This window comes from Cherax quadricarinatus, chromosome 40 (assembly GCF_038502225.1).
Source record: "Cherax quadricarinatus isolate ZL_2023a chromosome 40, ASM3850222v1, whole genome shotgun sequence".
In the NCBI taxonomy this organism is placed as follows: Eukaryota; Metazoa; Arthropoda; class Malacostraca; order Decapoda; family Parastacidae; genus Cherax; species Cherax quadricarinatus.
Window position 1 is genome coordinate 9824125 of NC_091331.1, and position 17546 is coordinate 9841670.

Sequence of the window (17546 nt, forward strand, 5' to 3'; positions counted from 1 at the left end):
GTAGTATAACAAGGGAGACTATGTGATGGCAGGGTTTACTGTTTTCAGGAGGATTCTTGCTAAGACTTCGGAGATGGTGAAGCTGCCGTTGTTTTGTTTAATTGTATTCGAAACAGCGATCAGTGCTGATTCGAGGCACTTGCGTCTGCGGAAATTAGTTTCTTTGATCACTAATTGGGCGTCTCTGAATTTCATGAGATGATTGGTGGAATTTCGGTGTTGTACACAGGGGTTGTTCAAGTTATCGTTCCTACATGCGTAAATGTGTTCATTGAGGCGGGTGTCGAGGTTTCTGGCTGTTTCACCTATGTAAATATTTGTCCAACCTATTTTCATGTTACCCAAGTAATAGCTTTTATTTCCTTTTACTCATGTACGAATTAATTGCTCTACCATATTGTATTACTTTTGTCACTACCACTACTACTACTACCACTAGTGAACATCGAAATGGTACCTCACTAGTATTACACCTCACTCTGAGCCTTTATATACCCTCTGTGTCCATGTATTGTTTGTAATGGCTTGATAAAGCTCCTGGAGAGCGAAACGTTGCCACAATAAATGTCACATTAGTTGCACTTGTGTCCTTTTACTTTACATATTGTCGGTAATTCTACCAACTTTATTACATTTTTAATGTTAAAGACTTGTGAAAAACTTTTATAACATTTGTTACTCGTTTGATTACCATAGTACTTAGCGGAGTAGTCGTCTTCATTAATATGAGAAAAATTGTTCATAGTCTTTATTTACCCACTTTGTAATGTTGCTTGCATATGTGAGAAAGGCCAAGATGCTGCTGATAGCTGCTTTTGCATTTTGTTTATGTAAATGATGTGTATTTTTCACAAGCCTCAGTAGCAGCCATCATAACCTTGGTTGCCCAGGCACTGTTTTCAGAATTTTTTGGTGTTTTTTAGTGATTATATGAATAACCCTACCTTGGTGGGAGATGGCAGGTATGTTAAAAAAAAAAAATGGGTCATCAGGGAAGACTAACCTCAGGCTAGGCTGTGAGGTTAGAGGAACTCTTGATTTGGCCACAGGTATTTTTTTTATTAATATTTTTTATTATTTATTATATAATATGGGAATACAGTTTCCAGGAAATAGTAGTTTTGATTTTTTGGTAATTATTGTAAACTATGTAGCTGTAATATAGTTAGACAAGGTGGCTTTTGTTAAGAATGGAAACACAATGCAGTATACATGTATATAGTTTCAAAAGTAAAAGGTGTGAGTGGGTGCTCCTTTAAAGTCCCATTAATGGTTACTAGACAGATCAATATTTGATTATGTTTCACTTTACTGCTCTGCAGTTGAATCTGACTTTTATTTTCCCTATTCCTCTTTTAATGCCATACTATTTTCACATTTTTTCCCCCTCCCTTTACATAGGTATTTCCTTTTACATACTGTGCTGCTTTCCTTATACTTTCTCAATTGTCTGTCCTTTTAATGACAATCTTAATTCTTCTTTTACATTCTCATTACTCAGTAATAGCTAGTTGAAACTAAATACATAGTAAACCAAATAAATATGCTATGTAAATATGTTGTATGTTTTTTTTTTTGACAAATACACTTGGAAATATACTGTACAATATACCATTAGTTATTTTAGAGGTATAAGTTAGGTTAGGTAAGATTCATCAGGAAACAGAACAGTTGTTTCTCGTGCTGGTTTTAGTCATGTGATGAACTGCCGCTGGAGCTTTAGGTCATCTGACTGAGGCATTCCACTGGTTTACCAATCCACTCTTTTGGAATTGTACTGAGTAGGAGGTATAGTTAGTTGATAGCATAATGAAACATAAAGAAATATCAACTTTGTTAGCTTCATTGAAGATAATGTTAAGAGTAGATGTGATGTAAAGTAAAATGTAGTACAGTATTATATGGATTTCAACACTTTTTATATTGTATAGACTGAAACTGGTGTATTGCAGTGTTTTGTAACACATTATCATTAATTACAGTACTTACGATACTATGTCAAAAAGCAAAGTTGTTTTAGTACCTGTACAGGTATTCATGTTTCTCCTATTGTTAAATTTCACGAGTTCATTGTTTATAATAAAGGGCATTACCAACTGTTTTGATGCTACAAATGCAATTTTATTTCTTTTGTGTAGTACAAAATAATATAGTTTACATGTAATAAAACATAGGAAGATAAAAGAAAGCCACTAGTATGCAATGTGTTTTGGGCAAACTATTCCTAATGTTTTAAGACTACTTAGGAGTTAGACATAGACTATTAAATATGATTTCTTATATATTTACCTGCAATAGTAAGAAATTTAGCTAATGAACAAATGATACAATTTCAAAAGTATGACTTATTATTTTGAACTATTTCAGTGATCTTCAGTTTGTTACGTATGTAATTGAACAAAGAAATATAATGGGACAAAATGTGTTATAAATTTTCTGTGGAAGTTCAAAGGAAGGCAGGAAGAACTGTGGGAGAGTTGGATGAGCTGGGTTTGTTTGACGCTATTAATATTGCACTTCATCAGTGGTATTGGTTACAGAATTTGTCATGTGTTCCAAAAATAATTAGCCTGGTAGGATGAGTTTAGGTTTTTTTATTGCTTTAAGAAGTATCAGATTTATTGCTTTCTCAAATTCAAATATAGTTTTCAAATACTGTATATTGTTTGATTGGGTATTAGTAAAGAATTTAAGCTGCATTTCAGGAACCCCAAGGAAGCACATCATAGAAGTAAAGATCATTTAAAATATTAGTTGTCATCTTCACAGGTATATATATCACAAGTATTTGTAGTTTACCTTAGACTCAGAGGTTTCTTCTTGTGATAGCTGCTCAGGTTATGGTGTATTGTCATTCTTGTTTTGTTGGCTCATTTATGCCAGTTGTCACTCGATTGCTTGCTGGAATCATTGTCTCAGTGTTTCTCTTTAGTTAATGCTTCATTTGTTTACTTCATATGCAATGGGAAGGTCCTACTACCCAAAATGTTTTCACAGGTGTAGGGGATTTTAAAGGTGGTAAGGTTGTGTTTGAAGAAGGTTCTTGCTCTGCAGCATCTGAAACAGTGGGATAGAAAATTCTGTATTGTATATATCTGCTCTGTAGCTGAGCTGCTAGCTTAGTATGTCCTTACCTTAATATGGCCAGTACTGTGTCTGTTTCAGTTTTATGCCCTGTATGTTTCCACACTTTTGAGCTCTTTTTAAAGTTCCATAGTGTGTTGATATGCAAGGTACTTTCCATTTTTCAGTGAAATTATTTGTAATGATAGTAGTGCCTCTATGTGCCTTACAGTATGTGGGTGTGAAAGTTTTGTAGTAATTGTTGCATGCATTTTATTATCTAGTTCATAAACTATTTAATTATGTATTATTCTGCATTGTGTGGGCACTCACCATATGGATATATCATAACTTCTGGAATAGTATTCATGTATGAAGTTTTGAAATATGTAATAGTCTGGATTGTACATTTGGAATCTCAACAAATTGTATAGTTGCTAACTGGCAACTATACAATATAGGGACCCTGATAAATCTGATACAGCTCAGCAATGAATACACAAATGTTCTTTAGGTAATTTTGAGATATAAATTAAAGAAACCACTGTGCAGCTGTTATGGAGAGTGCATTGTTAATGGCTCACAATTCATCTATGAGCATGCTAAGTTGATTTCTTGCATAAACAACTTTTGTTGGTTGTGTTTGAAAAGGGTTCATAGTGTTAGTGTAAGACAGACCAAGAGCATTACTTGGCAGAATATTCATTGGCAGTGTTGGGCGTCATGTTTTACTGTTAAGTGTTGCCTATACATTGATAGCCGGAATGTTGAGTGTGAGATTTATACTGAATTGTCTACATAATTTGTGTTTTGTTTAATATGTTCCTGTTTCTTGTCTAAAGCTTTATCCAATTTTGTATTTTTTTTTTTTTTTTTTTGCAACTGTCGATATGCATTTAGGGTTCCACCATGATTTTAATGCTTTTAGGAAAGTTTTCCATTTGGTGTTTGGAGACATGATGTGGCTGCATGGTTTAGATCAGCAGTGTAAGATAGTCTGATCTCTAGGTTTGCGTTGTCTGCACATGTATCATGGATCCCAGCAGTGTGTGTGCCTGTTGGGCTGTTGTTGAGCCTCTTACTGCTCTGTTTTGGAAATGAAAATGGGTATAAGCGATTTGTGATAACTACCAGTGTGTAGTTAATGTGTGTAAAGGAAGAAAGTTGAAAGTGAACATAGACAAGAGTAAGGTGATGAGAGTATTCAACAAGTTAGGTAAAGAAAAATTGGATATCACATTGGAGAGAGGGAGTATGGAAATGAATATGCTCAGATATTTGGGAGTAGACTTGTCAGTGGATGGGGTTATGAGGGACGAGGTAACCCATAGAATTGATGAAGGAAAAAGGGTGGGCAGTGCATTGAGGTATCTGTGGAGATAAAAATGTTATCCATGGAGGCAAAGAAGGGAATGTATGAAAGTATAGTGGTACCAGCACTCTTATAGGGTTGTGAAACATGGGTTGTAATTGGTGCAGCAAAAAGGAGGCTGGAGGCCGGGGAGATGTTGTCTATGGGCAATGTGTGGCGTAAATATTATGCAGAGAATTCATAGTGTGGAAATTAGGAGGTGTGGAATTACCAAAAGTATTATTCAGTGGGCTGAAGAGGGGTTGTTAAGGTGGTTTCATCATTTAGAGAGGATGGAGTAAAATAAGATAGCTTAAAGGGTGTATAAATCTGTAGTGGAGGGGAGGAGGGGTAGGGGTCATCCTAGAAAAGGATGGAGGGAGGGGGTAAAAGAGGTTTTTGTGTGCAAGGGGCTTGGACATACAGCAGACATGTGTGAGCATGTTAGATAGGAGTGATTGGAGACAAATGGTTTTGGGGACTTGATGAGTTGTTGGAGTGTGAGCAGGGTAACATTTTGTGGAGGGATTCAGGGAAACTTGAGTCCTGGAGGTGGAAAGTCCAGTGCACTTTAAAGGAGGAGTTTGGGATATTGGCTGCTTGGAGTGACATCTGAACTGTCATATCTGGGCACCTCTGCAGAGACAGTGATTATGTGTGAATGATAGTGAAAATGTTGAATGATGGTGAAAGTGTTTTTCTTTTTTGGGTCACCCTGCCTCGGTGAGAGATTGCTGTGTTGTTAAAAAAAAAATCATAAATTTACAGAGATTGAATTTGTGACAATAGGTGTTCCAGTTAGTATGTGTGATGGGGATATTACTGGTTATTAGCTTGATATGTGAGATGCTCCTCAGTTTTTGTTATTCACATTTTTTAGCATATATTTTGCTCCTAAATGCTTTGTAGAATTGTAACTTATTTTTTAACATAATCATTTCTTTTGCATTTCAGCTATAGAACCGACAGGCGATATTATACGTGAAGTTGGCAAATCATATGAAGCTTATTGTCTTTTTGATCCCAGTCAAGTTAGAGCAGAAGATGTCTTCTTCATGCACTGGGAAAAGACGCCCAATGATCAGTTCCGAATTCCACACACGGTAAGTATGGTACTGCCAGACCTGCAGTAGAGGGCAAAATACTCATGTTGTGGCTAGCTGTATGGTGGCTGTGTATGTGGAGAATGAAAGTTAAAATACTGTGGCTGAAATGGTTCATAACGAGTTCATAAATTGGAAATGAATCCAGTCATTTCAACTCATTTTTGGACTAATATCACTCGAGATTTGATAAAGGCCAGGAAGGACCAATGCATCATATACTCTTTATCTCCAAAATATTACATAGCATACTATTCCATATTCGAAATTCACACATATTCTTTGTGAATTAACCCTTAAACTGTCCAAACGTTGATCTACGTTCACGTGCGGGGGGGCTCCGAACGTTGATCTATGTTTTTTTTTTATATGCTTTCAAATGGGGAAAATCAAGGTTGGAGCACTACGCACGTGAACGTAGATCTATGTTTGGACAGTTTAAGGGTTAATAGTGCATGGTAGGTAAAACTTCACTTAAACATGTGAAATACATGAGGCATACATCATTTTTTTTTTCAACACGTCAGCTGTCTCCCAATGAGGCAGGGTGACCCAAAAAGAAAGAAAAGCCCAGGAAGAAAGAGAAAACTTTCATCATCATTCAACACCTTTACCATCACTCATACATAATCACTGTCTTTGCAGAGGTGCTCAGATACGACAGTTTAGAAGTTCCTCCAAACCCCTCCTTTAACCTTTTGACTGTTTTGGTCGTATATATACATCTTACAAGCCACCGTTTTTGACGTATATATATTTTTTTTTTCAACAAGTCGGCCGTCTCCCACCGAGGCAGGGTGACCCAAAAAAAAAAAAAGAAAATCCCCAAAAAGAAAATACTTTTATCATCATTCAACACTTTCACCACACTCACACATTATCGCTGTTTTTGCAGAGGTGCTCAGAATACAACAGTTTAGAAGCATATACGTATAAAGATACACAACATATCCCTCCAAACTGCCAATATCCCAAACCTCTCCTTTAAAGTGCAGGCATTGTACTTCCCATTTACAGGACTCAAGTCCGACTATATGAAAATAACCGGTTTCCCTGAATCCCTTCACTAAATATTACCCTGCTCACACTCCAACAGATCGTCAGGTCCCAAGTATCATTCGTCTCCATTCACTCCTATCTAACACGCTCATGCACGCTTGCTGGAAGTCCAAGCCCCTCACCCACAAAACCTCCTTTACCCCCTCTTTCCAACCCTTTCGAGGACGACCCCTACCCCTCCTTCCTTCCCCTATAGATTTATGTGCTTTCCATGTCATTCTACTTTGATCCATTCTCTCTAAATGACCAAACCACCTCAACAACCCCTCTTCTGCCCTCTGACTAATGCTTTTATTAACTCCACACCTTCTCCTAATTTCCACACTCCGAATTTTCTGCATAATATTTACACCACACATTGCCCTTAGACAGGACATCTCCATGACCAGTGGATAAATAGTGAGGGAAGAAGCCATAAAGAAAATTTGTCTCTGTACTTTGCTGAAGATACCTTTTGAGTGAGTAATTGTGAAGGTTTAATTTTTGGGGTCACCCAGTCTTGGTGGGAGATAGTTGGTTTGTTAAAAAATAATATGTGTAATAGTAATAATAATAAAAGATTATCATTCTTCCATTCTTGAATAAGCTTATCTAATTGGGTGTTTTATCCATTGTTGTGCTTTAATTCCATAATTATTTTTCTCTTTGTATTTCAATTAGTCTTTTATTTTTGTATGACTTTTTTATTAGGCAGTTTTCTACCATTAAGGTATATTAACCCTTTGACTGTTTTCAACGTATAAATACGTCTTACGAGCCAATGTTTCTGACGTATATATACTCAATAATTCTAGCGGCTTCAAATCAAGCGGGAGAAAGCTGGTAGGCCCACATGTGAGAGAATGGGTCTGTGTGGTCAGTGTGCACCACATAAAAAAAATCCTGCAGCACACATTGCGTAATGAGAAAAAAAACTGATCGTTTTTTTGGAATAAAACGCCGAATTTGAGGTGTATTTTCGTATAGTATTTATAGTTGTATTCGCGTTTTCATGGTCTTAGGTGATAAAATGGAAAATATATTACAGAAATAAAGATGATTTTCATTACTTTGGCGATGAAAACGACCTTGAAACTGAGCTCAAAGTAGCGGAAATGTTCGATTTTTACCAATGCTCAGGAGTAAATAAATCACACCACACTTCCAATGCACGTCAACTGGGGAGTCTAATATTCTTTCACTAGTGCACTGATATTATTTATACCATTTTTACAATAATGCAGTAGTCTGCATAACAGTAAATTTTGTATTTTTTTTTTTGTATGAATAAAAAATCAAAATAGAAAGCAATAATAATATAAGAGGGGCCTAGAGATGTGACTAATGAACAGAGCATATGTTATTTTAGTGCCACGAATGTCTACCTTGTTAAACAAGGTAGACATTCTGGACCCTATTTTGAAATTGGCATATTTTTTAGTTTGCGTGAAATTGGCCAAATTGCCAATTTCTGACCACCATATTGGGTAGTCCAAATTAGTAAATGGGAGGTTTCTTGTACTCAGCTGATAGATAAAATGGAGTTCAAAAGAAATAGCTATGAGTTTGGTCAACTGGAACAATGGAATTGGCTGAAAATAGGGCTCAAAGTCGGCGAAATCACCGATACGCATATGTCGCCGAGACCACTAACTTCGCGGGAGCATAATTCCAAGAGTTTTCGACCAAATTTCAAACTTTTGGTGTCATTACCATCGGGAAAAGATTCTCTATCATTTCATAAGAAAAAATATTTTTTTTTTTTTTTAAAAATTGAGCGACATAGAATGACAGTTTCAGAGAGGGGCCTGAAACAGTCAAAGGGTTAATATAATGTGCCTAAAAACAGTTGCAGTTACTCTTGAATATACAGTAGATCCTTGGTTATCGGCTGTTCCGTTTATTGGCCAACTCAGTTATTGGCCGGTTTTTCGGCTTTCGGTTATCGGCTGTTATTTCACTTATCGGCTGTATGGGACTCGTCAACCCACCGCCACCAGTTGCTCGTACATCAGTCTGGCTGTGTCTCTGGGCAAGTGAGTAAGCTTCTGCTCATTCATCCAAACTTTTTGCTATAATCCATTGTTTTTGGTGGTTATTTGTTAAGTGCAACTGCAAAATAAGTAACCATGGCCCCAGAGAAAGTTCCTAGTAAAGTTCCTTTGGTAAAGAAAGTGAGAAACACACTGGAATTTAAGAAAGAAATTGTAGCAAAGTACAAGAGTGGTGGTGGTAGAGGGTGGTAGTGATAGTGGTAGAGGGTGGTAGTGATAGTGGTAGAGGGTGGTAGTGATAGTGGTAGAGGGTGGTAGTGATAGTGGTAGAGGGTGGTAGTGATAGTGGTAGAGGGTGGTAGTGATAGTGGTAGAGGGTGGTAGTGATAGTGGTAGAGGGTGGTAGTGATAGTGGTAGAGGGTGGTAGTGATAGTGGTAGAGGGTGGTAGTGATAGTGGTAGAGGGTGGTAGTGATAGTGGTAGAGGGTGGTAGTGATAGTGGTAGAGGGTGGTAGTGATAGTGGTAGAGGGTGGTAGTGATGGCAGTAGAGGGTGGTAGTGGTTGTGATGGTGGTAGAGGGTGGAAGTGATTGTGGTAGAGGGTGGTAGTGATGGTGGTAGTGATGGTGGTAGAGGGTGGTAGTGATGGTGGTAGAGGGCAGTAGTGGTTGTGATGGAGGTAGAGGGTGGTAGTGATGGTGGTAGAGAGTAGAGCTGCAAGATCTTTATCTGGAACAGCAGCAGACCACAGCTGAAGAAATTGCTTCAGCGGAGGAGGAAGAAAGGGGAGTATGTGCCTTCTTCAGTGATTAAGGACGTGTGCAAAGTGGAGTGAGTTGCAGGGGTACAGTGACTCTCAAGTGTCTCTCCTCCTCCCTATCTTCCATAAGCCAAGAAGAGTCTTCAATAAAGGTATGTAATACAGATTTAATTGTTCAGGTATTTATTTTATTTAATTCTCATTGTTTTGTGTATGCAAAACTATAATTAATCTTTAAAAAAATGATTTTTTGTGAATATTTTTGGGTGTCTGGAACGGATTAATTGTATTTAGATTAATTCTTATGGGAAATATTATTTCGGTTTTTGGCCATTTCGGTTTTAGGCTGAGCTTCTGTAACGGATTACGGCCGATAACTGAGGGTCCACTGTAATCATGTACAGTATTTTATCTGTACCTTTGGCTGTATCACTCTTAAGTTCATATTGTATCAGTTGTGTGCCACTTTTGCCATCATTCAAATACTGTTATGGATAATTATATGGTTTCATTACAGGTTGTCAATGAATCTGCCATTAGTATTCAGATCACTCACGAGGAAGCAGTAGAATACAAGCTGAAATGTCTTACGGGCAATGCAACGTTCCTATGTGAACGCACAGTTAAAGTTGGATGTTAGTACTATTCTGTACATTAGTACTGTATGTATTTGGAGTGGATCCAAATGTCATACTGTGGACAAAGTGAAGAAAAGATGCATGTTGCAGGACAAATAAATATTGGGATATTTCAGTCTGTATAGATGTTGTCTCATTCAGGAGATACAAAGCTTTTGTCCTGATAAAAGTTTCTTCTGCATCATGTCTTCTCTTCAGTTTGATTTTATATTACTATCTCTTCTACATCAGTATTATTGTTATTTTTACTTCTTTAAGCCTTTAATTTTGTGAGCAATCATGGAAGATTTGTCAATTGGTTTTTTTTTCTTCCTCTGGTTAATTATTTCACCATAGTTTTGCACCTTTTAAACTGACTAGATTAGACTAGTCAGTCTAATCTGTATAGGTTTTTTTTTTTTTTAAATTTACTAGTTTAGACTTACTGGTTGCCACTAAGTAGCAAAGTTGCTATTGGTCATGTAAATTTTGAATATCACCTTTAGTGACTGTAAGTCCTAGTGTGATTTAAGTTTTCATAGCTTTCTGCATGGTTAGGTAAGGCTGATTTTTTTTAAATATCTCCAGATACAGGAACTTGTTTATTGAGGGAATAGAGTATGATTGTAAAATAAATGCTTATTAATATAAAATATTTAGTGGGCAAGAATTTCTGTATGTATAGTTGTCACTCGAACTTTTCAAAATTATATTTCCTTAAAAATATTTTTTTATTGCAAGTTCATATAATCTTTAAACTTAGTAATTAAATATTATTATAATTCATAGCAATTTATATTTTGGCCTTATTCTATTACTAAAATAAGTGAAGCCTGTGTGTAGAATTTTATCATTTTAAGAAAAAACTATAAGAATCATGTATTTTCAGATACGCCAAAAGATGTGCAGAATTTCACATGCATTTCCGAAAACTGGATGAAGTTAAATTGTACATGGGCAGTTCCGGTGAATCCTGTCACGGTTAATTACCATCTCACGTATGTTGTGCTGGGCTTCTTAGATTCCAGGTATGCTTTACTGCGCTATTGCCAGCCTTGAGGGAGAAAGTGTCTTAGAGAGAATGAGTTGAGTAGGTTGTGAAGTGTTGCTGTGTGGATGAAATCTTTCCTACTGAGGCATGAGCATTTTGTTCAGCTTATTTATTTGCTCACTGACTTGATCCTAAATTTGTCTATGTGGGGGTGTGTTCTGTTTTTAATAAACTTGTGCACTAACTCTTGGTTTTTGGTTATAGACTATATATATAATCATTATAGATAATCTAGTGCAGTGCTTAAAAAATTGTAGTAAGAATGACTACTTTATAATATTGTTTTTACTAATTGAAGACAAATCATGTTCATATCTCACTTGTGGGAATTAAAGAAACTTAAATTATAATTAATTTTTAAATATTCATTCTGAAAGCAATATATTTTATGTTAAATTTATAATTTAATAAAATGATAAGTAGATTACAGAATAGGCAATACTTTGGATGCTACATGTCTTACTAAAGTGAAACATGGAAGCACATAGAAATTTCTCTTGCAGAAGTTTAGCCTTATTCCTGTTGTGGTACAGCTCATGGATTTTGTTTTTATTTCTATCATAACTTGTCATATATATGTTGTGTATTCATAATCGCATTTTTGATAAGAAAAACTTCCTTTGTCTCTAGAGCTTTATATACAAATAATTTGTGAGAGTTAAAATACTATATTGTATTAAAAGAACTTTTTTATGAAGATGGATAAAGCCTGGTATTAGACAAGCACAGAAAATTAAAGTATACATGAATTTAAAAGCATTTCATCTGGTTTCTGACATTTAAATCTTATGTGTTGAAAATTTCAGATCACAATGCTATGCCTTTGATCTGTACACCAAATTCCACAAATTTCACTTTTTCTAATTTTATTCTCAATGTTTTTTAACTTAGTAATACTTGAGGCTTTTATTCACTGCTTAGTTTGAATTTTAAATACTGACTTTCATAGGAAAGGTGGTGCATGCATCACTATTTAGGAGCCCTGCAGTGAAGGCATGGAATCAGTGCCATTGTTATTATCAGTGTTTACTTGAGCACTTTAATAGATTCAAAATTCACATTCTTACTCCTGGGCCCTTGCATACAAAAAAAAAAAGCTTGGTTAGTAAGTGAGGAATTTAGTTGTGGGTGATAGGAGCACCCAGGTCAGTTGCCCAAATTTGTATAACAACATGTGTCAACCAACCCGAGATATCTACTTAGAATCAAAGGGGTTTCGTAATACAGGTCAGCCATCACTAATCTGGCATCATTGGGGCCTGTAGTGTGCTGGATTAGTGAATTTGCCAAATTACAGAGTGGTTAGGTTAGAATACACTTGTGATAAATGGTTTAAAAAAACTGACAAGTTGAAGAATGAGACACTTATGCAACATATGGGAATCTTTATTGAGGAAACATTTCGCCACACAGTGGCTTCATCAGTTCAATACAAATCAAAAGGGTGTAAGGAGAGGAGGAGTTTGACGTAATCAGTCCCTCAGCCTGGAGTCGATGTGTTCAGTCTATCAATCTCATAGAAAGTACAGCATAGGGCCGTAGACGTGGCTTATATACTGTAGTCAGGCGAGGTGAAGCAGGAGACGGCTTCGCCTCGCCTGACTACAGTGTATAAGCCATGTCTACGGCCCTATGCTGTACTTTCTACAAGATTATTGGACTGAACACATCGATTCAAGGCTGAGGGACTGATTACCTTAAACTCCTCCTCTCCTTATACCCTTCTGATTTGTATTGGACTGATGAAGCCACTGTGTGGCAAAATGTTTCCTCAATAAAGATTCCCATATGTTGCATAGAATACACTTAATTAACCTATCAATAGAGACTCTTTCTGCTACATTTTCCTCATTTTCATCACTCCTTTCTCCTCCAATGGCTTGCTGTTGTGGATTTACAACCATCTGCACAATTTCTGAGTCAGTATAATGATAAAATTTGAAATTATGCTAGCCGAAATTAGTGCCGGATTACTGATGGAACCTGATAACTGATTGCTGGATTAGTGATGGCTGACCTGTAATTGTTTCCAGATCAATGGGAATAGACTGTAATTTTTGCAGCACAGTGGAGTAATACATTGAAAAATGTTAAGTGGTCTGTACAGGTATATCACTTAATCTTAAAGCTATTACAGATTTTTTTATTGAATATGATTTTTAATTTTTGACGTCACTGTGCAAAAAAAGAATATTTTTGGAAGGTGTTGACACATTCACTTCTTTGCTATTCTATTCATCTTCTTAAAAATGTCCTGGGTTTATACAATTCTTGAGAATTTTTGCTGTAAGCAGTTATTAATGTAGTAGTGTGTGTGAAAATGGGGTTATGAATAGTGTATATTTCCAGTAAATTCTGCTGGTAAATTTTTTTTTATGGAGTAAATTAAGTTTTTTTGAATGGTATACTTTAAGGGAGAGCATTAAAATTATTTTGCATTTTGATGGCAGTATCTCACTCATTATTAATGTTTTATATATTTAGATTAGCAGACGTCTTTTACAAAAGTATATATATTTTGTTGATTTTATTGTTTTAGAATTTTTTTGTTTAGAGTTAATATGTGTTGCTGTGTATAAAAATTATTGATGCATATTTCCTATTTTTCATGAGCTTCATCACATGCATGCTGTAATGATGAGAAATATTGTGACCTGAACACTGAAGACAGAAGTGTGACTCATAAATTATTGTAGAAGTACTGCAGGAGGTTATTGCTTTACTAATAGCTGGGTACCTGTGTCCAAGCACAGTTGCATGTGCATGTTGCTACTTGCAAGTTTGCTTCTCTTGTATCCTTGTCTTTCTAACAGTAGATATTCACACGCTTGCACACATGCTCACACCCACGCATACAGCGCTCTGGCGTACACACAGGATCAGTACTGTTTCTGGTTTATGTGAATGACATATCAGATGGGATTCAGTCAGATGTATCCCTGTTTGCTGATGATGTAAAACTAATGAGAAGAATAAAAACAGATGAGGATAGGGAAAGGCTACAAAATGATTTGGAAAAACTGCAAAATTGGTCAAAGAAGTGGTTGCTTGAATTCAACCCAAGCAGGTGCAAGATTATGAAGATTGGTGAGTAGGCCAGGAGACTGGCTATGGAGCGTAGGCTCTGAGGATGGAGGGTACAAACCTTTTTCAAAGAGAGGCTTAGTGTTGAGTATAATGTCTATCATATTTCCAGAGGCTTGTATCAATTGGATAACTTCTGCAACCAGTGCTTGTCTGGTAAATTTTAGAGTAGCTTTCAGGAATCTCAAGAAAGAGATCTTCTGCACTTTTTATTGAACACGTCAGGCTCATCTTGAGGTATGCAGAACCAGCATGGCACCTACACCTAAAAGAGCATGTTAAGGAAATGAAGAAAATCAGGGGTATTCAATGAGACTAGTTTCAGAGTTTTAAGGTATGAGCTATGAGGAGAGGCTAATGCAGTTGAATTGAACAATGTTGGAAGACAGAAGACCCAGTGTAAATATAACAACATACAAAATATTTGAAGGAATTCGTATGGTAGACAAGAAGAGCCTGTTTCAGAGGTGCAAAACAGGTATTTAGAGGCACAGCTGGAAGTTAAAGATATACAAGCCGCATGGATATCACAAAGTAATTTTTCAGTTTCAGTGGTTGAGAGGCACACAATGACCTCAATGAAGTGTCTCCATGCATAGTTTTAAAAGCAAGTACAATAGGGTTCATAAGGATAGGAGGGAGTGAATTGGGCAATTGGCAAATTAAGGGGCACAGATAGAAGCTAGGACCCGACCACTACTACCACAGTGAGGCGAGTACACATGCATATATGTGTACACACAAAAAATTTATTTTCTTATTCTCTCTTGTTCTCTAGTTCTCTCATTCTCTAATTCTCTCATTCTCTTATTCTCTAGTTCTTGCACTTTCTCATTCTCTCACTCATTCTCTCTCTCATTCTTTCTCATTTTGTTCTCTCTTGTTCTCTCTTGTTCTCTTGTTTTCTTGTTCTCTTGTTTTCTTGTTCTCTTGTTTTCTTGTTCTCTTGTTCTCTTGTTTTCTTGTTCTCTTGTTTTCTTGTTCTCTTGTTTTCTTGTTCTCTTGTTTTCTTGTTCTCTTGTTTTCATGTTCTCTCTTTCTCTATCATTCTCTCTCTTGTCTTATATCATTTTCTCTCTTGTCTGCTATCATTCTCTCTTGTCTGCTATCATTCTCTCTTGTCTGGTATCGTTCTCTCTTATCCTCTATTGTTCTCTCACTCATTCTTTCTTTCCCTTTCTCTCTTGTTCTTGCTCTCCCTTTCTCTTTCGTTCTCTCAATCATTCTCTCTTGTTCTTGTTTTTTCTTGTTCTTTCATTATTTTTCTCATTCTCTCTTGTTCTTTCCTTGTCTTCACATTATCTCATTCATTCTGTCTTTTTCTCATTCACTTATTTTTTCATTCTCACCATTCTCTCATTCCTCATTCTCCCATTTACTCTCATTCTCATTTATTCTTTTCTATTCTCATTCATTCATTTATACAGACTGTTATATATATGGAGGCTGATGAATTAACACTAAAAAGTGGAAACCACATTCACAGCTGTTTTCCTATGACATCACATAAGTAAATGCATTTAGATAACTACAGATATTTCCACCAAGTCTACATGTAGCCTCAGACCCACAAAATTAATTGTATATAAGACTTGAATTTGCCATGAGGCCTTACTAGTGAGCTGTGAGGTGTTAGTGTCTTATATATATATCTATATATATATATATATATTGATGTACAGTACATTGGTACAGTATGTATGTACTATATAGCACATACATACTGTATATACACTAGAGGCTCTTAACTGCCGAACATCACTCCTCGGAAGTTATGTTTGGGGTGGCTTGAGAAATCTTTTTTTTTGTGTGTGTGTGTGTGTGTGTGTGTGTGTGTGTGTGTGTGTGTGTGTGTGTGTGTGTGTGTGTGTGTGTGTGTGTGTGTGTGTGATGGGTAATTTAGGCAAGGAGAGAAGGAAAGAGAGTGATTTATGATGAGATCTTTACTCTTGGCATTTTAGCTGCCTTCTGTGACATGCATGGCTGTTGAAGGAAGGAGTCTTAACTCACTTCTTCCCAGAGGGACCATATTTATATTTTGTCTTTGTACTTATTCTGTATACAGTATGTATGTGTTGGTGTGTATTTACAATATAAATAAGTACCATATAAATATATATACATTTTTTCCAATATGTTGGCTGTCTCCCACCGAGGCAGGGTGACCGAAAAAAGAAAGAAACACTTTGACCACCATTTACACATAATCACTATCTTTGCAGAGGCACCCAGATACGACAGTTCATATGTCACTCCAGACAGCCAGTATCCCAAAACCCATGCTATAAAGTGCAGGCATTGTACTTACTATCTCCCTACTCACTCTCTAACAGCTTGTCAAGTCCCAAAAACCATTTATCTCCATTCACTCCTCTCTAACATGTTCACACATGCCTGCTGTGTGCATAAGAGTAAGGTGATGAGGGTGTCGGACGAGTTAGGTAAAGAAAAATTGAATATCACATTGGAAGGAAGGAGGATGGAAGAAGGGAATATATTTAGATATTTGGGAGTAGACTTGTCAGCAGATGGGTTTATGAAGGATGAGGCTAACCATAGAATTGATGAAGGAAAAAAGGCGAGTGGTACGTTGAAGTATCTGTGGAGACAAAAAAAAAATTATCTATGGAGGCAAAGAAAGTAATGTATGGGAGTATAATGGTACCAACACTCTTATGAGTGTGAAGCATGAGTTGTAAATGCTGCAGTGAGGGGGGAGGCTGGAGGCAGTGGAGATGCCATGCCTAAGAGCAATGTGTGGTGTAAATATTATGCAGAGAATTCATAGTGTGGAAATTAGGAGATGTGGAATTACCAAAAGTATTATTCAGAGGGCTGAAGAGAGGTTGTTGAGGTAGTTTGGTCATTTAGAGAGGATGGAGCAAAATAGATGACGTGGAGGGTGTATAAATCTGTAGTGGAGGGGAGGAGGGTAGGAGTCCTCCTAGGAAAGGATATTGGGAGGGGGTAAAAGAGGTTTTGTGTTTCAAGGGTCTTGGACATGTAGCAGGCATGTGTGAACGTGTTAGACAGGAGTGAATGGAGACAAATGGTTTTTGGGACCTGACGAGCTGCTGGAGTGTAAGCAGTACCGGTAATATTTTGTGAAGGGTTTTAATAAGGGAAACAGGTTAGCCGGACTTGAGTCCTGGAGGTGGGAAGTACAATGACTGCACTTTAAAGGAGGGGTTTGGGATATTGGCTGTTTGGAGTGACATCTGAACTGTTGCATCTGAGTGCAATTGCAAAGACAGTGATTATGTGCGAATGATAGTGAAAGCATTGAAAAATGATGGTAAAAGTGTGTCTTTTTTTGGGTCACCCTGCCTTGGTTGGAGATGGTTGACATTTTGGAAAAAAAATGTGTATAGTATTTCTGTATATTTATTTATTTTGTGTATATATTAAGAACTAAATACACTCTTTTAATGCCTTGTACTACTATAGTTTAAATGAGGTGTGAATATGGTAAAGCTAAATACGT

At 36.6% G+C, this 17546-nt stretch overlaps 1 protein-coding gene across 9 annotated transcripts in view; it reads left to right on the forward strand.

Moving 5' to 3' along the window:
* dome (cytokine receptor domeless) overlaps nucleotides 1-17546 on the forward strand; it is a 438464-nt gene that overhangs the window by 197505 nt on the left and 223413 nt on the right. For 8 of the 9 annotated variants that reach the window (XM_070092688.1, XM_053774864.2, XM_053774858.2 and 5 more), the window contains 3 exons: nucleotides 5369-5517; nucleotides 9828-9945; nucleotides 10817-10955. In XM_070092688.1, the coding sequence (XP_069948789.1) occupies nucleotides 5369-5517; nucleotides 9828-9945; nucleotides 10817-10955 (406 nt within the window). The remainder of the gene's footprint in view (nucleotides 1-5368; nucleotides 5518-9827; nucleotides 9946-10816; nucleotides 10956-17546) is intronic. The other variant, XM_053774859.2, reaches the window with a different exon arrangement.